Source organism: Falco naumanni, chromosome 6 (assembly GCF_017639655.2).
Source record: "Falco naumanni isolate bFalNau1 chromosome 6, bFalNau1.pat, whole genome shotgun sequence".
Taxonomy (NCBI): domain Eukaryota; kingdom Metazoa; phylum Chordata; class Aves; order Falconiformes; family Falconidae; genus Falco; species Falco naumanni.
The window spans coordinates 21,179,346-21,197,507 of record NC_054059.1 but is presented as its reverse complement, the minus strand read 5'-3'; the positions used below and the strand labels follow the sequence as shown (position 1 = coordinate 21,197,507).

Below are 18,162 nucleotides of genomic sequence, written 5' to 3'. Positions count from 1 at the left end.
GGCCTTGCTCCAGGGTCTGGTAAGACAAGATAGCAGGTTGTACAGAGAGGTATTTATTGGAGAAGTATTAATATGGAGATCTTTGGCAAACTGGGAAAAAAGAGTCCAAGTCCTCTGCTTACCTTGAACTTGCAATAGAACGATTACATATGCTTAAAATATACATTATAATAAATTCTATTCAGAGAAACAGACATTATATTACAAGTTCTAATTTGATACTAAATAGTATATGTACCCACAAACTATAATTTAATAGAAATCATTAATACCTGAGTAACGGATCTTGAATCCTTTCTTGCTGGTTGCATGATCAGTTGACCAGCGAAGATATAGCTGATTCATTTTGCTTGTAAAGTTCAGCTGTCCAGTATGATTTCCACTTAAAGCAACCAGTAAAGGGCTTTGCCCGGAAGAACCTTCAGAGATAGACAAAGAAGCTATTGAAGTTTTAAAGTACTACCAGTTTCAGTAGTCTTTTTCATATTTTAACTCAGCTCTGAATGTGAATATACAAGGAAATAATAGGAAATAACCTGACACATCACTGCCAGTGAAATAATTAAAAGATCTCTATTTAAACTATCCATCTGGTTTTAGGTTTTCACTAGAGTACAATAAAAAAATCTTGATACAAACAAACTGAAATATAAAACAATGAGTGTTTTTGCCATAAACACTGAAAAAATAGTGGATTTAAAAAAATAATTTGTATTTGGGACAATTACTTTGCATGAGGTTATGTTTTTAATCCTTGTCCTTTCATATCCATTATTTATTTAAGCTCTTTTCCTACTACTGAGTGGTAGCAAATCTACACATTCTTTGACATTGTACAGCTTGTATAATTTTAAACGCCACCACATTACATAGTGAACACATTAGCTAAAGAATGCTGTTACATGTAAGATCATCACAGTTTCACTATGGAATACACATACGTACAAGTGCTATGGATTTACAACACATACTTTATTAGCTCTCAGTCCTGTTAAAAGATAGTGTGTTTATTATAGTATTATTTTAGAGTAAAAAAAATCACTTGTGGGAAATAAAAGACACTAAAAAAATGTGTTGGCAGTAGACCAATATCTTCACTGCAATAAACCCTAGAAGCACAAATAATGATTTGGGGGCTATATAATAAAATAACATATATGCAAGAGAGAAAAAAAAATAAAAATCAAACCAATCTCCAACTGAAAGCTTTCTGAAACATGAAATGGCATCTTCCTCCATATGAAGGTTATGGTTTCTCCAGCTGAACTGCTCCCTTTCATATGCTCACTATGCCTTTCTCTCCACATTTTTCAAGTTCAGGAAAACCATATTCAACCAACACTATCTTGGCCACAGCAGCTATTTCAAATAAAGAGGCTGCTTCATTCATTTTTGCTGAGTTTGAGCAGCTGCAGCCTGACCAGCTCATCTTATGTTGCATGAAAACACAAAAATAATACTGAAACAAATGTTACCTAAAAATTGAATACAGTTGTCAGCCTTCTCTCTCTCCAGTTCAATAAATAAAACAACTATATTCTCTGACTGGGAAATTTCAGGTACAAAAGGGAGAACAGAGAAGCCACAGCAAATCATAAAGATTAAGACATCCCAGTTACTAGGAACTGCAGTTCAGTCACCATAATGACAACACTACAACTAAATAATAATTACATAAGAAATTCTAACAAATACATATACAAAATAAGAACAAATAAGCATAGCTTTAGGCACAGGCTGCCCAGCATGCCCTCATCAAAAAGCTTTGTGTCTTGTTTGTTATTCATATTAGGGAGTTAGTGTTTGATGATTACAGTGTGGGGTAAATGATGAGGAATGCTGAGGTCAGTTCCTATTTTAGCTTTAAAAAATTATTTAAAACATGACAATTCAATTGGTTTCTTTGTGCTTCACCCTGGGTTTTTTAAAATCTGTTTAATACACTTTACTAGTTAAAGTTTAGAATGCATATGTTCTTTCAAAATTCTCAAATACAGGGGCTAAAAGAGTACAATTACAAACAAAGATCAACTACATACAAAGAGATGAGAATCTTTCCTTATTAGTGATCACGAAGTTAGTTTGCACCATCACATGCCACACTGTATTTTTTCACCATTGGGAAATCGGAGGAATGATTCAATGCATTTTAGTTTGCTTTGTTTTTCCTGAAGTTGAGTTTCACTTTCTGTACCTTACCTAGCAGGCAGCTTTTCAGATGATGTTCAGGAAAGTCACCAGCATGACTTAGGTGTTCTTGAGTCTGATTTTTCTATTATTATTTCAAAGTTTGTCTATATAAGGAAGTAAAAACTCAACTTCTGCTGTGCTGACCTGTCATATGATGCTTCTCTGGATATTAGGTAAAAGTTGACATTTCCATCTCTTTTCAATGACAGAAGATTTTTTATTTTGTTTTATTTCAGTGAGAAAAAAGAAATAGTCAAAGAATATTTGCTGTATTAAATAAATGCTATCTAGTGTAAGTAGCCCTAATACAGTGTTTTCAAGTTCAAAAGCCTTTAATAGTTATATTCATGGTACATTTATGGCTTCTCTGGTTTAGAATATAGACAGGATCTCCTAAGAGTATGACTGATAAATGGGAATGGCTAATGGGCTTATTGCTCCCAGCTGACCGGGGTGGTCTCATTGACTGGATGCCTATGCTGATCATCATCCAGCTGCTGAAGCATCATAATTTGCAATGTAGTCAATTAGGTGTAGTCACTATTTTGGTTTGCAGTCCAAAGCTGCCTTATAAAGTAATCAGAGACCTGTGTCTTAGCAAATAGTATTTCTTTAAAAGTCTTGCCGGTTTCTATATAGTTTCTGCATAAAGTTTGGTGACACATCTTTCCTGGTGTAGATCAGTGCAGTTCTACTAATCTAAATAAAGGTATGCTGTTTTGGACCACACAAGGTCCCAGGATACGACATATATTTGTTGCAAAATGCAGCAACACAAGGAAATACCTAAGCTAGCTCTGAACAAGCTAGTCAGTTACATCTGTCACTGGAAACAGTATAGCCACATCAGCATTGCCTTCTGCCCCAACAAACTCCTCATGCTGAGACATGGAACTAATTAGCTTGGCAAATCACATTGCTAATGTGGCTACAGGGACACAAGCAAGTATCTCTGCAAGGCAGTGTAATGTGGCATATTTAAGTATCAACTTGTTAAGAGCTAGCTTAGGAATCTCTACATGGCACTGTACTGAGAGGTTATAAATACACCATTATCTTTCTCATTTAAATTTGCTGGTAGGTGGTAGAAAAAATTACTTCAATAAAGCTGGACTAGAGATGAATTTGTAAGAATGTGATCTCATGTCACAAAATGACAATGCTTAAAAATGTAGTAACTGACAAGCCTTCTGTCAGATCTATTATTGATAATCTGGTTCCACTACATTTAAATGCATAAGAAAGAAAACAAAAATCTTCATCAGGAACATTAAGTAGTTTCAATGGAATTTTTCAAAACAAAAAGAAAACAAAAAGATCAGGCCACTAGAAAAGTTCCAGGCACACTACATATTGTCATAAAAAGTAGAGTGGAGGAAAAGTCAGTCTTAATATATTTTTTCAGTCTATTTCCTCCACTCACCTGACATGGGCCAATACATGTTATAAAGAAACAAACAAAAAATGCTAATGAACTTGCATTTTAAAAACAATGAAAAATATTGTGGGTGTTTTTTTTTTTAGAATGCTGTTATCAAAAAGTGAACAGAATTTAATAATTTTAGAGATTAAAAACCTACTACTTAAGAAAAATACTTAGAGCAAGATACCTCAAAAGATAGGACCTTTTAATATTTCTCATGTTATGAAACTCCCATTGTGAATACTAATTAGTTCTGTCATAGTTATCATGTATTCTTGGTTAATGAGGGAAGATACGATAATGGTCTGCAAATGAATAAAAATATATTAACAATCAGGGACTAGTTCCTCTCATCAATCAATGGCAAGAGAACAAGTGATAATAAGCTCAGAATTCAGCAGAAAATAAGAATAGAATGTAAATTATACAGGGCCCTTTGAGAGGTGCTGCTATGAGTAACACTAGAAATTGAGGTTTTATCATTTCTCTACTCCTTGTCCCTAAACAGATGGTCAAATACTTTAATAGAGGTATATTCAAACAATGTGCAGCACCAGTTCTGCCATGCTATGGAGAAAGTAGACTGGGTATTCGGATTCAAATTTGAGTACTTAGACTAAATTTTATTAAATTAGACAAATGAAATTATAACCCCAAAATATTTCCTCACCAGAAAAGATCCATTACAAACCAGCACGTTAACGTCTCCTTTCAGACACCTCCATACACTTCCCAGGAAACAGAAAATGTGTTGACTTTCACAGGGGTGCTGTAGCTGCTACTGCTTCTCCTCTAACAATACCTAAGAATATTTAAAAGCTTCTTTGTCTTGAATACATCTATAAAAATCTTCTTTGGCTAACAGATCTACATTTAAGAAAAAAGTAATAGGAATACTGGACTGTGGTTTAAGTTTCAGATGTATCACTGCATTATGAAACCAATAACTGGAAATCAAGCCCCACTCAACCCAGTATTTGTTCTTTTGTGGTTAGACAGAATACAAATCTCTCTTACCATCAAATACTTCCAGCTCATCAAATTGCTTTTCACTTTGAAACATTTCTACAAAGATGGAAATGTTATATCCTGGCTCAACCTTTATAGTCCAAGAACAGGTCTGAGAATTGGGATAGGTGCCTGGGTATCCTGGACTAAGGATCACTCCTGATGATTCTGTACGGATTTCATTTGCTGGACATTGTGCTACAAAGGACACAACAAGAAAAACAACAACAATAGCAATGAAATAAAGTGTTTCCTTTTGTGAAAAAAAAGTAGTTTTGTTTTTCAGATATATGTATGCTTCATATTCAGTTTCCAAATGAAAACATGTTAAAATCACATTCCAGGTGGAAGGAACAATAAAGATCCCTTTAGCACAAACAGGAAAACAGGACCACCTTTATAAACCTTGCATTTATGGAACAGGATAATAATTATAGTAAAAAATTAATCCAGAAATATTTCAGCCCAAAGGGTTTACAGAAAAGAGACTCATGTATGCTGCTGTGATCATTCAAACAGGTGAAGTAAAAGTCCTGGTAAAAATTTTTATTTGGAAACTGTCTTCTATTGGAGTCTTAAAAAAACCACCCACCTTTAATAATTAAGTCAGTTAAATGAACATGAAAACATACTGGAACTTCTAGGCACCCCAGATCATTTGAAAGCATACACGTTTTGTGCAAAGTGTTTATTTTCAACACAGCATCCTCCAAATCACCAAAGACCTTCTAAGCAACCACTTCCCCTGTCACTTTATACTCCAAACTCATACCATTATATAAACAGTTTCATCTGGTATTCCTAGGCGTTTATGATTTCTGCATATGACAATGAGTACACTACATTAAAAAGCTGTAAATTTTATATCCTAAATACTGGATTTGATTAAGAAATTCTTTTCTTGGTCACTGTTTTTCTTTAACATTTTGCCTTTCATGCAGGACTGATCTTTCATGTCTGTTTGCTGTTGAAGTCTGATACATTTTTGTCCAGGGTTTCATAATATATGTGCATTTTAACAATGTTTTCTGTGTAAGATTCACAAATGTATCTTGACAGAAATGCATTCCTGGAAACTGTCTAGCACAGTACCCAAGTACTTGCATAAATTAAAGGTTACAGGAAAGGTGAAAAACATAACAACAGAGGAAAAATTGTCAGAGTGAAAATATGTTAAAGGGGAAAACTCACATATAACTATCTGAAACAAGTATTAAAAACTGGACCATTCCCCTTAGGTGGCCTTTTACAAACTTGGAGATGAAATTTAGGTTCAGTTGCAGTCAAGAAGAATTTTGCTGTAAACTTCTGGAAAACAGTGTCAGGACTTAATCTTTAATTGTCCTCTCAGAGAAATTAAGCATACTGGTAGAGGAGGAAATTGTATTTTATAAAAGATGGCCAGTCTTTACCTTCTGTTCCATACACTGGAGACAAATCTGAACCCTCCACCAGAAGCAACAGTACAAACAAAATAGGAATTTTATCCATTAATTCATGTATAAATTAACCATCACTTTCCCACATAGTGCATAAACATTTACCTTTGAGAAGCTGGCTTATTCTTGTGCTTTCTCTAACCTAAACACAATTTTCCAGACTTGCATGTGGAAGGTAAGAGAAAGTGTACATGCCTGAATTGGACAATACAGTGTTCCATTCACTGTCCCAGATTCTTTAGAATATTTTCAATAACAGTACATCATGTGAGAAAGAGATGAGTTTCAAACAACTTACAAATGCATTTTCTGAGGATTACCAATTCATCAATGGCACCAAAGTTTAGAAAAAAAGAAACTAAAAAGCAGAACAGTTTTCTGACTGTTTCAAGACTTCCCTCAATCTAAGTTATAAGGTGAGCCTTCAGCACAAAATACAGGGTGATTTTTCTTCAATTGTGATTTTTTAATACTATAGCATAATTTTTAAATCACTTATCTAAAAGCCACTCCAATTATTTAGGCATATAAGAGGGGAAAGCATGAAAAAGTAAAAACTACTTATTAGTAATTTTTGTCATAATCTTTTCTTCTTCAGTCTGCTCTAATCAGCTGGAGAATATGTAGCATTATCATGCTAGCAAATGCAGGAAGAAATATTCGATTTTTGAAAACCTCTTTTCCTCCCTCTCACCTTGCTTAGCTAAAAATTTGCTTCAGTCAGAGAGATAAATGTCAGCCTGTAAAAGGGAGGGATGTAATATACAAGCGAGAATATACCGTTAAGCAGGGGAAACACGGTGTGGGCTGGGGAAAACCGGCAAGCAAATTTTTCCTTGGCATGTCTCCCTTTCTGCTACCAATTGACAGTACTGGCTGTAACAGACTATCTCTGAGAGGTACAGCTGTTTTTCATAGACTACCTCCTAAGAGAGGGAAACTCTATGGGATAATGATATATAAAGTAGTAATAATCCTTTTGACAATTTTAATTCAGTGATTGTCTTTTGAGATAGAAACACCTGTATTTTTCACAAATTACACCCAGAAATTTCACATGAGCTTCTGTGTAGGAATACAGCATTGCACATATTTAATGACATTTAATCTTCACTTTCTCATTATTTTAAAATGAAACACACTGTTAATTTCACTTCCTATATTCTTCAGCATAAGAGAAGAACACCTTGAGGAAATAAAGCCAACAAGCACTCTGACTCATGAATCTGCAGAAAGTACAAGTAAAACAGCAAATTATCACAGAACATCATTGGGCAGAAACGTATTATCAGATAAATAGCAATAACTATTAACCCTTAGTTAAATACACGGGACTTTTTCCTGAACAAAAGTTTGGCTAGCCACATGGCATTTCCTGTGAGACATACACTAACAGTGCTCATCAGTGACAAAGACTAGCTGACATGACATGGTTCCGCAACCTGCTTTACCCCATAGTATTATTTGCTTATGCTCTAAGACTTTTTAAGCAAATAAAATGGCTTTTACTGAGGCAGTATTGGCTTCATTAGCATCTCTGAGAAACATGTGGATTCAGAGCTGGTCTTCAAAGTCATAAATTACAAGTACCCTGGAGAAATCAGTAATGCTGTCAGACTTCTCACAGCAAGACACCGTGATCCTTTTCAGCACTGGAATATTACCACCTCTCTGTATAAACTATACCTTAAGAAATTGTTACAATCAACTAAACGTAACAAAAATGTTGCTGCAAAGCACAGGACACTTGGAATGAAGAGACTGGATTGTTGCAAGTACCTTTGGAATGGTTTTTAGTAAACATCCCACATCTAAAAACTAACAGCAGAGACGGTGAGGATACCACTCCTTTTTGTTGCCTGGTTTTCCTCAGCATCTGAGGGAGTTATGGAAGTGACCTTTGGTCAAATTAATCATGAAACAAATATTTAATAGCCATTTAGATTTGGAGCCTGCAAACAAAATATCTGGATATTACACAGATAAGTCCAGACAAAACTAAAGGCAGGTGATCTCATAAAATGGGAAGTGTGATGGTACATTATTCCAGAAAATTTTACAGTTGGGTGAATCTGAAAGGTTATTATCACAGCACTTTACATAGGTGCTCTTCCAGTTCATTTTCCACAAGTGTAATTTCCAAAGAGTTGTACCATAAGTATCCTCTTAAGAACAGGCTGCATGAACTTGTATTAACTTACTGGAGTATATGACACTTTTGGAATCTGGGATGGAGGATTTTTAAACTAAGAATAAGATTCAAAATTACAGTTTGAAAACCCTGAGATCACTACAGTGACCCACAGAACACTGTCATAAAGTGTTGAGATATTCTTCACTAACTCAAGAAACTCAATGCAAGAATATGAAAGAAATGGAGCCAGGGAAATAAATGCAATGATAAATTAGAGGAAAGTCACCAATCCAGAGAAGTGAAAATTGGTAGTTTCCTTTGGGAAAAAAAGATGTCATAGAATAGGAAACAGAAAAATCGACCCAAGAAAGCACAGACACCTTGACTGTGAGCGTCTCAGAAACCTCCAACAATGTTCCAGATGAGAATTTCCCACTGTAAAAACAGTCTGCAAAAAGAAAGAGAGACAGGACTAGGAAATTCCAGGAAGAAGAAAAAAAAAAAAATAAATTAAAACCCCACAGAAATTACTTTTCCTGCCTTTTTCTTTTACCTGCTTTGCTCTTAGATAATCTATTTTTTCTTACAAGGGACATCAGAGACAAAAACAGAAGCAGAAAAAAGGCAAGGAAATAGCCTGTTTGCTATGTTTGAAAAACTAACAACAAAACCTTTGTTCTTTTAAAAAGCAGGTAGAAGTTATCAATAACAGAGAAAGAGTGCTGCTAGCTTTCTCGTTCCTCACAGCCGACTCTTAAGAAGGGACCTGAAACTAATTTACCACAGGGCAAAATGTGCCTTTTGCAGATGTTTCCTCATGCCCTTCTCTCATAATTGAGGAAAGGTATGATGTTGTTTTGTAATTAAGAACATTTTTTTTTTTGTGGGTGAATAGGAAAAATCAATAGCTTAACGGTTTTCCTTGAAAAAATCATCACATGTACACAACAAAAAACAGATCAATGCAGGATTGCTGTAGGAATTCTTTCTTCCATATATTCTATTGTATTCGCTTACAATTTCCAAAAAGAAGTAGTACCCGTTTTGTGAAAAAACCACATCTCTCTAATACAAATCAGTGCACACAGTAACACAAAGGGGGAAAGAGGATATGGAATTTTTTTCTGTGGTACTGAGACAAATGCAGTGTCTTGTGAAGCCTCCCTCAGCATATTCTTAGAGCAAAAAATTCACGTAAAAAAGAAACACTTATGTCTTTCTAAGCTGTAAATACCTCACTGCCTCTCCTGTGCTAGAGCAGAAGTGGCCAAATCTCCTTACACAGCAAGCTATAGCTCTAACTCTTCTTATATCCAAGATTCACTTCCTGTGGCTAAGAGTCCTTGGACAAGAAGTTCCTTCCAGCCTCAACCATCCACAGGAGACATACCACAGGGACTTATAAGAGGAATCGTTCTAGAGTAGTTCAGGGACATGGGAAGGCAGACAGTGTATTACTTCTTTACAGTTTGGGAGGCTGGCTGCACTGAGGGGTTATGTAGCAAATTGGCAACGCTCATCCTGTCAGCCTTTGCTGGCTTTCATTCTCCACCATAATGAATTACTCGCTCACCTCCCCCCAGTATACCTTAGCTGCTGATTACATGACTTATTCTCTAGGGTGGAAACTAGACTTGTACATTTTAAAAGACTCATAGAATCATAGAATGGTTTGGGTTGGAAAGGACCTTAAAGATCATCTAGTTCCAACCCCCTGCCATGGGCAGGGACACTTTCCACTAGACCAGGTTGCTCAAAGCCCCATCCAGCCTGGTTTGAACACGTCCAGGGATGGGGCAGCCACAGCTTCTCTGGGCAACCTGTTCCAGCGTATGCCTCCCTCACGGTAGAGAATTTCTTCCTGATATCATATCTAAATCCACCCTCTTCCAGCTTAAAGCCACTCTCCCTTGTCCTATCACTCCATGCCCTTGTAAAAAGTCCTTCTCCAGCTTTATTGTAGGCCCCCTTGAGGTATTGGGAGGCTGCAATAAAGTCTCTCTGGAGCCTTCTCTTGTCCAGGCTGAACAACACCTACTCTCTAAGCATGTCTTCATAGAAGAGGTGCTCCCACCCTCTGATCATATCTGTGGCTCTCCACTTGACTTGCTTCAACAGGTCCATGTCCTTATCTTGGGGTCTCCAGAGCTGAATGCAGTACTCAGATGGCATCTCACAAGAGCAGAGAGAAAGAATCGCCTCCCTGAACTGGCTGGCCGCGTTTCCTTTGATAGAGTCCAGGATTCGGTTGGCTTTCTGGGCTGCAAGCACACATTGACAGGCCGTGCTGAGCTTCTCAGCCACCAGCACCCCTAAGTATTTCTCCTCAGGGCTGCTTTCAATCCATTCTCTGCCCAACCTGTATTTGTGCTTGGGACTGACCTGACCCACATACAGGACCTTGCATTTGGCCGTGTTGAACTTCATGAGGTTCACACAGGCCCACCTCTCAAGCCTGTCTAGGTCCCTCTAGATGAGATCCCTTCCCTCCAGTGTGTTGACTGCACCACACAGCTTGGTCTTGTTGGCAAACATGCAGAGGGTGCTCTTGATCCCAGGATCCATGTCACTGGCAAAGATGTTAAACAGTGCTGGTCCCAATACAGACCCCTGAGGAGCACCACTCATTACTGGTCTCCATTTGGGCATCAAGCCATTGACTGTAACTCTTTTGAGTGCAACCATCCAGCCAATCCATTGTCCACTGAGTGGTCCATCCATCAAATCCATGTCTCTCCAGAGATAAGGATGTAACTTGGGACAGTGTCAAGTGCTTTGCAGAAGTCCAGGTAAATGATGGCAGTTGCTGTTCCCTCATCTACCTACGCTGCAACCCCATTGTAGAAGGCCAACAAATTTGTCAGGCACAATGTATCCCCAGCAAACTCATCTTCACCAGGTCTTGCTTATTTGCCTTGTTAAAAATGGGTTTATGTTTCCCTTTTCCAGTCCATGGGAAGGAACTTCACCAGACTGCCATGACTGCTCAAATATGATTTGATCTTCATCTGCCAGTTCCAGCAGGACCCTGATGAGAAGCATCTCATCAGGTCCCATGGAGCTGTACACCTTCAGGTTCCTTAGATGGTCTTGGACCTGATCTTCTCCTACAGTTCTTCATTGTCCCCGTTCTTGCCTTTGCCTTCTGTGACTTGGGTGGTATGGCTGGGCCACTCGTCCATGAAGACCAAGGCAAAAATCATTGAACACCTCAGCCTTTTCCATGTCCCAGGTAACCAGCTCTCCTGCTTGCTTCTGGAGATGGCTCACAATTTTACTTGTATTCCTTTTATCACCAAAATACCTATAGAATCTTTTATTGTTGCCCTTAATGTACCTGGCCTGATTTACTGATATCAGAGCTTTAGCTCCCTGGCTGCTTGGGCAAGTTCTCTCTATTTGTCCCAGGCTACCTATCCTCACTCCCACCCTCTTTAGGCTTGTTCATTCTTGTTCATCCATGCAGGCTTCCTAGTGCTTTTCCCTGACTTCCTTTTTGTTGAGATGCATTGGTCCTGGGCTTGAAGGAGGGGATCCTTGAATATTAACTGGCTTTCATGGGCCCGTCTTCCCTCCAGGGCTTTATCCCATGACACTCTAGCAAGCTGATCCCTGAAGAGGCCAAAGTCAACTCTCCTGAAGCCCAGGGTAATGATCTTGCTGTGCTCCCTCCTTGCTGCCCTAGGGATCTTGAACTCCACCATTTCATGGTCACTGCAGCCAAGGCTGCCCTTGAGCTTCACATTCTCCATGAGCTCTTCCTTGTTGGTGAGAACAAGGTTAACTATGGTTAACATATATTTTAAGAGATAAAACTGAGATACTGAGACAGTGAGACTGATTCACCTTGCTCTATAAAACCAATGGCTCATCCATCTTCCAGTACCACTAACAACTAATATTTCTCATTTGAATAATAATAAACTCCATATTGCTATTTTCTTGGTATTATGCATTCAACAGGTGTCAACAAAAATCTGCAGTTTGGACCCTTTTTTTCCATATTAGCTCTCACCTTTACCAGGATATTTCAAACAAAATACTACTAAAAACAATGTCACACAAATTGCTTCCATTAAGGCATACGTATTCCACAGTTAATACTGTTTCTTGTATTTGTTAATCAATTAACACATTAACATCATATTATTCAGTATTTTATTTAATACCTCCCGGACTGTCTTCTGTCACCTAAGTTACAGAGTGATTCCACTCCCTATACATTTAGAAGTTTAGGTATTGATGTGAAGTTTACCAATCAAGAAAATCTGAGCTGCAAAACACAGAATTAGACTCTTGAGCCCAGGAAAATATGTAATTATCATTTACTTATAAGTATATCCCATGAAACTGAAAATTAGCTATTGTACAATGCTTTGGAATGATAACTGGAACAAATATTTAAAAAGCCCAGAACAACTGCTTTAGACATATTGGAGGACATAGACAATCTGTTTTACATTCATTTTTAATCATATTGTTGCACATGTCAATTCTGAGCAGTTACTTGTTAGTTTGCATAAATTCATACATACAGGCAACGCTTACAGAAAAAACAACAGGAAATAACAAAGATCTTTATGTTAGACAGTTGCATGTCATTGCGTGTGGTGAGGCAGTGTCAAAAGAAAAGGAATTCTGCAGGACAGAATAACACACTTATCATTTCCTAGTTTTGAAAAACATATTACCTAACACGGCTTTCGGAGAAATCTGATTTGGCTGTTTTGAGGAAGGCCTGACTAAGCTTCTTGACTTAACTCTAATACTACTTCTGATGTCTCCATCTTTGATTTCACTTTTGATTCAGAAATATCATCAGCACACTAGGATAATATTATCACATCACCTCTCCAATTAAAGTGTTTTGAGCAGCCAGATTAGAGATCTCTACTTTACAGTGAATGCCAATTACCTGTTTTAGTGCGTCAAATTTTGTGACTAATACAGGAGTATTTCTTGCTGTTGCAATGCTCATCATGCTTTATTTTACATCTCTAAATTTCCCAAAAGCAATTTAAAAAGGAAATAAATTTGTAGCAAGAGGATATACAGATAGGATCAAAGCAGAGATTCCAAGTGTATAAACACAAGTCACAAATGGTCAACTACTGATAAATATAAATTCATGCACATTAAGACTATGTTATGTAGGGTGCCTAGGGCTCTGCACATTAGACAATACCTGGCAAACTATCATGGTACCAAGCATTATAATATCCCAAGACAGACCAGTTAGGAAGCAAAAGGGCAGTATAAGAAAAGTATTATGTGGTTCAATTACAGCTGCTCTGGAGGTTCTCCATTCAAAATGATGTAAAAGTGGTCACTAAGATTGATTTTTCTTGCCTGTCAGATAAGTTATCATACTTGTATATAGTATCCTAGAACCTGGCCTTCTACCGTATAAATATATTTCTTGCCTCGTACAACATAGTGGCACAGCTGAAGAGAACGAAGTTTTCTGTCATCTTTAAAAAATGTAAAGCTGATCCAAAAGGAGAATGTAAACAATCATGAACTACAGGTAAAATGCAGAAATATAAGAAGGCAGTAAAAAAATTAGTTTGAAATGCAATATGCAAATTACATAGCAAGTAGCATTTTTTCCCAGTTCTATTAGGATCAGATAGTATTACCACATCACCTCAAAAAAAAGTAAGAGTGGAATTGGAAATGGTATTGGAGAAGGATGACAAGAATAATTAAAGGTATTAAATATCTTCTGGTCTACAGCATCATGCCATAAATATTGAATAGAGAACAAATCATTACTGTCTTTTTCCTCATAAGAACTAGAGGACATGAAGCGAAAACATCAGGTGCCAAGTTCAAAGCAGACAGAGAAACATCTTCACATATTAAATAAATACATTGTGCAACTTCCTGCACAAAATTTTGTGGATTTAAAGCATTTACATGGATTCAAAATGGGAACTGAATATATCCCCTGAAGAAACAGCCCTACAGGATTCAAAATACAAAAAACATTGCTAGCTTAAGAGTGGCTTAGCTACAGCTGGGTGGAGGCCTTAATTAACTACACGCTTGCAAAGATCTTATGTCCTTCATTTGAAAATCATTACTGGCCAGTGCCAGAGACTGAATACTCCATAAATAGTCTGGTATATGGGATTTCTGGTCTGATTCAGGAATATGTATTTATCCCATACAGACACTTAGGTTTTCAGAGTGCAACCTGAGTACTTTTCATATATTTATCTAAAAGTAAACACCACAAAGATGATGATTAGAAACACAACTTCTAAATGATTTATCAATATTTTATATGATATAAATATATTCATAAATATAATCAAGGGTGTTCTCATTAAAAAGGAATTCAGTTCAACATTTATGTCCATACTAATAATTCACGTAGACAGACAAGTTATTGGAGAGGCTGTATAAGAATAAAACCAAATAATTTCCAGAAAGGAAAATTAAATATATTTAAAGATACAACTTGTTTGAAGAAAGGAAATCGGTTGCAGCCCAAGTTATCTAAAGAAACTCATCCGTCTGTCCAAAATAACTGTGACAGAATCTTTAATGCCTCCAGTTCCATTGTCTTCTGTGTCTCCAAGGCTCATTGGAAGGACTCCAATGGCTTCTTTTTTTTTTTTGTTATCAGATTATTTTTATGTCCTCCCTATAAAGTTTCTGCTGTATTCATATTAAAATAATACAAGACTGAAATACTTTAACTTAGGTGGTAAAACCTACTCCTACTCCTCAACTGGAATTGTGCTATTCAATCCTTTCAATGAAAAAAACCCATGTGTAGTAAAGATGTTCCTAATAATCAATTAGGAACACCTTATAAAATAGTAACATTCTAGTAACTTTAATATATAGGGTAGTTTTGAAAAACAATAAATAATAAACACGGGAAAGGGAAGAAAATCACAAAATCTAGAAAGTCTGTGAGGTAAGTACAGAACTATTAGTATTCATCTATGTATTGGGTCTGCACAGCAAGGTTTTGGTAGCAGGGGGACTACAGGAGTGGCTTCTGTGAGAAGATGCCAGAAGCTTTCCCCATCTCCAGTAGAGCCAATGCCAGCCGGCTCCAAGACAGACCTGCTACAAGCCAAGGCCAAGCCCATCAGCAATGGTGGTAGCACCTCTGGGATAATATATTTAAGAAGGTGGGGAATATGCAGCAGCAGCCAGAAGAAAGGAGCGAGAATATGTGAGAGGAACTCTGCAGACACCCAGGTCAGTGCAGAAGGAGGGGCAGGAGGGGCTCCAGGTGCTGCAGCAGAGATTCCCCTGCAGCCTGTCTTGAAGACCACATTGAGGCAAGGCTGTCCCCCTGCAGCCCATGGAGGTAACAGTGTAGCATATATACACCTGCAGCCCATGGAAGACCCCATGCTGGAGCAAGTGGATGCCTGAAGGAGGCTGTGACCCTGTGGGAAGCCCATGCTGGAGCAGGCTCCTGGCAGGGTCTCTGGACCTGTGGACAGAGGACCCCACGCTGGAACGGGTTTGCTGGCAGCCTGCTCCTGAAAGACTGCACCACACTGGAGCAGTTCATGAAGAACTGCAGCTCATGGGAAGGACCCATGCTGGAGAAGTTCTTGGTGGACTGTGTTCCTCGAGAGAAACTCCTCGCTAGAGCAGGTGAAGAGTGTGAGGAGGGAGGAGCAGCAGTAACAGTGTGTGATGAACTGACCACAACCCCCATTCCCTGTCCCCCTGTGCCACTCAGGCAGAGGAGGTAGAGAATTTAGGAGTTAAGCTCAGCCCATGAAGAAGGGAGGAGTGGGGGGAAAAGTGTTTTAAGATTTGGTTTTATTTTCTCATTACCCTACTGTGATTTGATTTGCAATAAATGAAATTAAATTTCCCCAAGTCCAGTCAGTTTTGCCCATGACGTTAACTGCTGAGTGATCTCCCTGTCCTTGACCTACAAGACTTCGTTAGATTTTCTCTCCCCTGCCCAGCTGAGGAGGGAGGTGATAGAGCAGCTTTGGTGGGCACTTGGTGTCCAGTCAGGGTCAACTCACCACAATGTACAGTGTCTCAAAGGACTGCAAAGAACCAAGCATTGCTACCGTCAGAGAAAGCTACTAGTTTCCACAGCATCTGCAATAACTGTTGGAAATAAACTACTCCCCCGTGCTTAACAGATGGCTAATCATTATCAGAAGCTCCTAAGTAATTTTCACAATAATTGTTCAGTTTACTTTTAGCTTTCATTTTTTATTTACACTCTAATTGACACAGTCAAGAGTTAAGTTACTGCTGTTACTATCAATTTATAATTGAAAACTAGATTTGTAGTACAATCCTTACTAAAATATCACAGCGGGAACAGAGAAATATACTGACTTAAAAAAAAAAATCAAAGATCAGTAAGTATTGAATTATTTGATCAAGAAAGATACAGAAACAAAATTTTATGATTATTTTTGTGTATTTTATGGTGACAGTCCTGAAATGAATACTGAATCTTTCCTTTCCTATGGAATCCATGTCTCTCAGTCCATGACAGATCCCAATTATTTTATACACAAGTTAAGAAAGTGGAGGAGTAAAAACTTGGTTGTCAGTGGTCATGGATATGGAAGATGCTACATCCATAATTAGATATTATAGATCAAAGCTAATCTTGGTTACTATGTTATGAATATGATAAATTCAGATCACTTTCTGACTTCCTTACAGTTTCAATGATGGTATCTCATCAATAATTAATTGTTTTCTCCAGAAAAATTTGAGGTACTTCAGGACAAAATTCTACAGATGATTTTTTGATCACTTTTTCAATATTTCAAAACCTTTTTGCCATCCACTATTTAAATAACTAAACCAAACTAAAGAAAAAATAACCAACAGTATCTGTTGAAAAACATAATTTGGAGGACTGGATATAAATATTCAAGATATACTTGTTTTCCATGAAGATGAGCAAACTGTGTATGAATGAACATCTAAACATTATTTCTATTAATTTTTTAAAATTCCTTGTTAGAAATACTGTGTATTATAAACATAGTATTAATAATTGAAAGATTTTTAGTGCTTCCATGAATTTAAATTTGCCACGTATTATTTTAGAACATATTTTTCATGTGACTTTGACATACAGTGTCACCATATTTGGGAAAGCAGAAAGAATAACTTCTTACTTTAGTTTGAAGCTTAATTTAAATACATATTTTTAAACTCTTCAGGGATGGAAAGAAATATTTTGTTTGACATGAAACGATATTAAATAATTGAAATTAATTTTAGAAACCAGAGTTTCATTAATGGTGTAGTTAAATAGGTAATGCTGCTTGTCTCTTGATTCTAAAGAATGTCTGTGCAAAAATTTTAGGGACGAATTTGAAAACATGTGCACTTCTTAGACACTGAAGAAATAAAAGGAAACTTTTTTTTTTTGAAAAATAATGAAAATACAGCACCCAAATATCTGTTGGTTAATGTACAGGAAAATAAAAAAGGATGCATACTAATGGTATGCAGACCATGAAAACATATATTTACCTTCACAAAATGGAGAGGATCCTTCAAACTGCAACTGTGCATTCAGTTTGCAGGTTAATATATCTTGCCCAACAAGGGTGAAACCAGGATGGCACTTGTACTTCACAAAATCACCTGAAAAAGTTATTGAAAAAAACCTTAAACCCCAAAATACTGTGAAACAGAGGTATACAAAAATCTTAGGTGGAAAATGAAATCTATTAATAGTGTAATTAGAATTCAAGTAAAAGCATAAAGAAAAGGAGATACTATTTTTTCACCTATTTCAAAGTCATCATCTTCTGTAAACAAATCTGCATGCGGAACTGTGGGTGGAGGCTGACACTTCTTCAGCTGGTAAGCTGCAAATTTAAGTGAAAAAAAGGTTAAATAATGGTGTGTTAGGAATTATTTTACAAAAAAAATTCCTATTCACACTTTCCAAATTACCAAAGCTGCACTGAACCTCATGGTCTTAGTTACATTTG

At 37.1% G+C, this 18,162-nt stretch overlaps 1 protein-coding gene across 1 annotated transcript in view; it reads right to left on the bottom strand.

The window, feature by feature from the left end:
* CSMD1 (CUB and Sushi multiple domains 1) overlaps positions 1-18,162 on the bottom strand; it is a 1,211,070-nt gene that overhangs the window by 106,055 nt on the left and 1,086,853 nt on the right. Inside the window, exons 45-48 of the mRNA XM_040599137.1 lie at positions 17,956-18,036; positions 17,696-17,809; positions 4,631-4,819; positions 273-419 (exon numbers count right to left, since the gene is read on the bottom strand). Of these exons, the coding sequence (XP_040455071.1) occupies positions 273-419; positions 4,631-4,819; positions 17,696-17,809; positions 17,956-18,036 (531 nt within the window). The remainder of the gene's footprint in view (positions 1-272; positions 420-4,630; positions 4,820-17,695; positions 17,810-17,955; positions 18,037-18,162) is intronic.